This window comes from Alexandromys fortis, unplaced genomic scaffold (genome assembly GCF_014885135.2).
Source record: "Alexandromys fortis isolate MF-2015 unplaced genomic scaffold, M_Fortis_MF-2015_v1.1 scaffold_103, whole genome shotgun sequence".
NCBI lineage: Eukaryota > Metazoa > Chordata > Mammalia > Rodentia > Cricetidae > Alexandromys > Alexandromys fortis.
This window is the reverse complement of record NW_026067978.1, coordinates 5,696,038-5,702,777: the sequence shown is the minus strand read 5'-3', so window position 1 is coordinate 5,702,777 and position 6,740 is coordinate 5,696,038. Positions and strand designations below refer to the sequence as shown.

General features: G+C 44.4%; 1 protein-coding gene across 2 annotated transcripts in view; it reads right to left on the bottom strand.

Moving 5' to 3' along the window:
* Positions 1–6,740, bottom strand: part of Gria1 (glutamate ionotropic receptor AMPA type subunit 1) — a 309,709-nt gene that overhangs the window by 73,319 nt on the left and 229,650 nt on the right. For both annotated transcript variants that reach the window (XM_050157644.1, XM_050157643.1), the window contains exon 11: positions 6,002–6,372. In XM_050157644.1, the coding sequence (XP_050013601.1) occupies positions 6,002–6,372 (371 nt within the window). The remainder of the gene's footprint in view (positions 1–6,001; positions 6,373–6,740) is intronic.

Genomic DNA, 6,740 nt, shown 5'->3' with positions numbered 1-6,740 from the left:
TTACAAAATGGGGCACTGAGCTGAACAGAGAATTCTCAACAGAAGAAGTTCAAATGGCCATAAGACACTTAAGGAAATGCTCAACTTCCTTAGCGATCAGGGAAATGCAAACCAAGACAACTTTAAGATACCATCTTACACCTGTCAGAATGGCTAAAATCAAAAACACCAATGATAGCCTTTGCTGGAGAGGTTGTGGAGAAAGGGGTACACTCATCCATTGCTGGTGGGAAGGCTTGGGTTGTTTTGCCTGGCTTTTTTCAATGTTGATGATGAGAATCTGAACTTAGGTCCTCGTGCTTGGGCAGCAAGCACATTACTCACTGAGCCATCTCCCCATCCCCTGCTTTGTGTTTTTGAGACAAGGTCTAATTCTACAGCCCTGGCTGACCTGGAAGCTCATGATGTAGCCCAGGATGGCCTTGGACTCAAGGCAATCCTCTTGCCTCGGTGTTCTGACTGCTGGGAATGCAGGTGTGTGTCACTACGCACAGTTAACAGGAGATTCATTTTGTTTATGAGACATCTACAGTGCGTGCATGTGTGTGTACATGCATGTGTGTGTGATGTAACCACCATCCTTGCTTAATGCATGTCTTACACCATGAGGCTACCCGTTCCTGGAAGCCAGGGCTCCTAACCACAGACTCCATCATCAGTGTGGCTTCACGTCTTCAGTCTGTCAGATAAATGGATGCTGCAGCCTGCAAATAGGGGTGAAAGATGCACGAAGGAGAGTGGGAAGAACTAAAAATAAATCTTGTCTATGATGATTTGTTTTTTCTTCAATATATTCTCTCTCAAAATGTTCTACGTGGAAAAAGAAATCTAAAATATCTATTAGAACAGATCTTGGGTGCAGGCCACATCAGTCAGAAGAACAGGTGAGTGACCTGCCTGTCTGCTAAACTCTCCCACTCCCTAGATTCCATTCCCAAAGACCCATTCCATGGCCCCACACCTCCATCCTGCCCCACTGCCATTCCCTCCCACTGCTATGCCCCTGACCCCAACTCAGGAAGACAGCTGCTGCCCAGGACCAGGCCACGCCAATCGGAAGAACTGGTGCAGGCCATGACAGTTTGAAGAACAGGTGCAGGCCAAGCAAACTGGAAGACCACCAGAAAGGCAAACTCAGGCAGAGAACCAGTGCTGGACCTGAGACTACACCTGCCATCAGAACCACAGACAGACAGCCCACCAGAGAACCACCTCCACTCACTCAGTTACCCCCACCCCCACTCCTCTCCTCATCACCTTATCCCACTCACCAACTCGGGTAGAGGCTGCCTGCTGCAGCAAAAGCCAAGTTAGCCACCAGAAGTCCAACCCTCAGCTTGGACAGAGACTCCCTACTGAATCACGCCAGCTGCCAAAAATCCAGGTCACAGAGAGCAGAAGACCAAAAAGGAAACAGAAACCAAGGAACAAAATACCCGTTCAACAAAGACAAATTCAGAAATCAGCTCCTAGATCTATAACCATCCCAAACTTAGATGCCTAAACAACAGTGTAAGAACAAAATCGACAAAGCCAGGGCAATATGGCACCACCAGAGCCCAGCTATCCTACAACAGCAAGACCTGAATATTCCAACACAGCTGAAGTTCAAGAAAATGACCTTAAAAACCAACTTTATGAAGATGATGGATGTCCTTAAAGAGGAAATGAGAAAATTTCTTTAAAGAAATTGAGAAAAAAACAAACAAAAAATGGAGGAAATAAAAAACTCTCTTAAAGGATGCCAAGAAAGCCAAGGAGGAATAACAACAACAACAATAAACAGGTAAAGGAAGCTGATCAAGACTTGAAAAAATGGAAATACAAGCAATAAAGGAAACACAAACTGAGAGTATCCTGGAAATGGAAAGTCTAGGTAAGTGAACAGTAGCTGCAGATGCAAGCATCACCAACAGAACACAAGAAATGGAAGAGAGAATCTCAGGCATTGAAGATAGAATAGAAGAAATGGAGTCATTGGTCAAAGATAATGTTAAATCTAAAAAAATTCCTAACATGGAATATCCAGGAAATCTGGGACAGTATGAAAATACCAAACCTAAGAATAATAGGATTGGAAAAAGGAGAGAAGAATCCCAGCGAAAAACCCAGAAAGCATATTTAACAAAATCATAGAAGATGAATTTCCTAACCTAAAGAAGGACATGCCTATAAAGGCACAAGAAACTCACAGAACATCAAATAGATTGGACCAGAAAAGAAATTCCCTTTGCCACATAATAATCAAACCACTCAATGTACAGAGCAATCAAAGACTATTAAAAGCTGCGAAGGAAAAAGGGCCAAGGAACATGTAAAGGCAGACCTATTAGAATTATACCTGACTCTATAAGTCAGAAGGCCAGGATAGATTGACTTGCAGAGTGTAAGAGATCACAAATACCAGCCCAGACTGCTAAACTAAGCAAAATTTTCAATCACCATATATGGAGAAAACAAGATATTTTATGACAAAGTCAAATGTAAACAATATCTCTTCACAAATACAGCCCTACAGAAGGCACTAGGAGGAAAACTCCAACCCAAGGAGGTTAACTACACCCAGAAAAACACAGGCAATAAATAATTGCACACCAGCAAAAAAATCATACACATATACACACACACACACACACCCATTACTACCACCACCATCACCAATATAACAAGTATTAACAAACATTGATCACTGATATCTCTCAATATCAATGGATTTAATTCCCCAATATAAAGACACAGGCTAACAGAATGTATGTGAAAACAGGATTTAGCCTTCTGCTGCATATAAGAAACATACCTCAACATCAAAGATAGACATTATCTCAGAGTAAAGGGTTGGAAAAAGATTTTCCAAGCAAATGGACATAAGAAGTAAGCAGGTGTAGCTATTTTAATATCTAATAAAATAGACTTTAGCTGGGCTGTGGTGGCGCACGCCTTTAATCCCAGCACTCGGGAGGCAAAGGCAGGCGGATCTCTGGGAGTTCGAGGCCAGCCTGGTCTACAAGAGCTAGTTCCGGGACAGGCACCAAAGCTACAGAGAAAGCCTGTCTTGAAAAACCAAAAAAAAAAAAAAATAGACTTTAAACCAAAATTAATCAAAGTAGATGGAGAAGGACATTTCTTTCTCATCAAAGGAAAAATTCACCAAGATGACATTTCAATTCTTAAAATCTATGTCCAAAATGCAAGGGTACCAACATTTGTAAAAGAAAGGTTCTAAAACTTAAATCACATATTGAACCCCACACATTCATAGTAGGAGACTTCAACACCCCACTCTCGCCAATGGTCAGGTCATCCAGAGAAAAACTAAACAGAGAAATAATGGAGCTAACAGATGTTATGAATCAAATGGACCTAACAGATATCTACAGAACATTTCATCCAAACACAAAAGAATATACCTTCTTCTCAGAACTTCATGGACCATTCTCCAAACCTGATCACATACTCAGTCACAAAGCAAGCCTCAACATATACAAGAGAATTGATGTAACTTCCTGTATCTCACCAATCACCACGGATTAAAGAACAACAGAAACAACAGAAAGCCTACAAACTCATGGGAGACAAACAACTTCCCACTGAACAATGGCTGCATCAAGGCAGACATGAAGAAAGAAATTAAAGACTTCCTGGAATTTAACGAAAATGCACAACATACCCAAACTTATGGGACACAATGATAGCAGTCCTAAGAGGAAAGTTCATAGCACCAAGTGCCCTCGTGAAGAAGACATTCCAGTGGGTCCCTCAGAAGCCATGAGAATACAGTCTGTACTTCCTGTCGTTCATAGCTCACAGACACTCTGAGGGTCTGCCAAAGTCATGGGAGTGAAGTGGGTCAGGAGGGGCTGTGGCGAGCTGGTGAATGCATACATCACTGTCACTCTGTTTGGGACAACCATTGCCAAACTTATATAGATTAAACAAAGAGGATCCAGTTTGTGAAATATGCACACGAGACCCTGGAAAGATGTGAAAACACTGGCAGCTGGACCACAAGACTCCCGGTGAGTGGCAAGTGTCTGCCTCTAGCGGAAGTGACAGTAGAGCAAGCTCGCACTGTGTGCATGTTCCCGTGTTTGTACATTACGCCGACGCATCCAGAGCTATCTCTTCTCACTGTTTATCCAGTGGCTGGATTTATCTTTGCGCAAGCCCTTCCCCTGCTTGGTTTCTTATATCTTCGCCTTGTGTTTGCCAGTACTGGCTGAGTATCCAGTCTCACACCTTCTCGCCCACGTCACCCCACCCCCTCCGACTGTCTTCTTATTTAAAGAAAGACAAGATTAAAACGGTGAACCGTGAGGCTTTCCAAATTATAAGTCAGACAAAGTGAGTTCTGGGGAAGGCTGGTTAGGAAGCCATTAGGAACATCAGTGCTCATTAACACTCAAATGCAAATTACAGATGGAGGTAAATATGCCTCTAGACACTTTCACGAGAGCTGAAATTTATGCGCTAATACTTTAGTAGATCTCTGGAGGCCAAAGTCCAAGCCATGCTTCTTTGACTGATATTGAGATGTGGAGTGACAGACACAAGGGAACTCACGGGAATAGGCCATGGGAGTGGACCACACAGCAATGTTGCCTTTCTCACCAGGTCAGCTCGAGGGGATGTGGCACAAACATTCTAGAATGTAGTCAACATAACACTACACATCAAACAAGACGTCAGTGAACCTGGGTGTTGACCGCAGTTGGTAGTTCTCAAACTGTGTCTTTCTCCCCCTTTCTTTATATACTTCCTCATGGCTTCAAAAGTATTTTCCTAAAATAAACTGTATGGGCAAGTCTAATATACAAAACAGTTAAAAGTGGGGGCACTGGGGTTCTGAATATATGAACCATAAGGAGCAAGTTTATAGTGCTGCTGAAATTAGGATTCTCCTCAAAAGCAGAACCAGAAAGAGAAGAGTTCTTCCTCATTGAGAAAAGAAAGCCAGGGTCTGTCTGGATAAAGTGACTTGGCCAATGCCCCACAGAGGGGGTATGTGCTGGGTCCAGTGCTTCATTATACAGGGACAGTGCTCAGCTCTGTCACCAGGGCAGCGTGGCCTTGGCAACCTTGTGAAAGCAGGGTCTTGGGAGTTCTGATCTGCTTCTGTGTGTGTTCAGCTAGAGGGTGTCTCCCTGCTAGGACCATGGTAGGTGCTCAGAGAACGTTGGTTGTACCAAACCGTCCTCCAGTCCAGTGCTCCATTATACAGGGACAGTGCTCAGCTCTGTCACCAGGGCAGCGTGGCCTTGGCAACTTTGTGAAAGCAGGGTCTTGGGAGTTCTGATCTGCTTCTGTGTGTGTTCAGCTAGAGGGTGTCTCCCTGCTTGGACCATGGTAGGTGCTCAGAGAACGTTGGTTGTACCAAACCGTCCTCCAGTCTTCCTTTGTCATCTCCAGATCATCAGTCACAATGCCTGTGTGTCTAGACAGCACATCACCCAGTCAGCAGACAGCAGGCCTAACCATAGAAACATGCAGAATAGCCCACAACAAGCAACCGGCAGTTGACCAAAACAACAGTAGAAACTTAGATGCAATGAAATCTGGAAAGAATTCTCAGTGTGTGTGTGTGTGTGTGTGTGTGTGTGTGTGTGTGGTGTGTGTGTGTGTGTGTGTGTGTGTGTGTGTGATGTGCACATGTATGTGGAGGAAAGAGGTCAATTCGGTGCCATTCCTCCTCAGGAACCACCAACCTTCTGAGTCAAGAACTCTCAGGGGGACGGGAGACTCACGGATCCTGGCTGGCCAGCCAGTAAGCCCCATGATCCTCCTTCTCTGCCTCCTCAGTCCTGTGATTACACGTGAATACTATCACTTTCAGCTTTTTAACATGGGCTCTAGGAATCAAACTCAGATCCTCATATTTGCACAGCAAACACTTTGCCAACCGACTACTTCCTCAGCCCTCATTCCCACTTCTTGGGTCTCTAATAGTTTTTTATCTCAAGAACATTATAACATTAAGTAAAGACGCTAAAAAGAGTCAACTGACCTGGGAGAAATGTCACATCCTTGCTGCATGAAGGCTCCCAGAGAGAACCAGAGGCTGTTGAATATGCCGAACTCATTTGACTGGTCACTGGTGGTCTGGTCTCGTCCCTCTTCAAACTCTTCGCTGTGCCATTCGTAGGGGCTGAACCGGCTGACCAAGAAGAGGACGACGCTCACTCCGATGTAGGCAAACACAATACACATCCAGATCTCGTAGGCCAGAGGGTCAAGAAAGGAGAAGACACCCGGCTTGGACTTCTGCGGCTTCTTAATCATGATGGAGATTCCCAAACTCATGAATGGCTTGGAGAAGTCAATGACTTCCTCCCGGACCAAGGTGATGGTCAAGGGGGCCACCGCGACATCTGCTCTCTGAAAGGATCAAATCAAATCAAATCAGGTTCAGTGGAGCTCAGCAGTTCTTTCTCTTGTTTCTGTCTTCCGTGTGTGTGTGTGTGTGTGTGTGTGTGTGTGTGTGTGTGTGTGTAATTGCTTTCCACCTTGTTTGGGAAGACAGTGTTTCTCACTAAACCTGGACCTCATTGATAGATTAGATTGGCTGGCCAGTTAGCCACTGCTGTTCTCTGGCTTTGCATCCCCTCCCCAGAACTGGGACTGCAGGCATGCATTACAGCACTAGGATTTTTACATGGATGCTAGGAATCCACACTCAGGTCCTCATGCTTCTTTGGCAAGTGCTTAGTGAATATATTTTATCTTAAATAATGTAGAAATGGCAC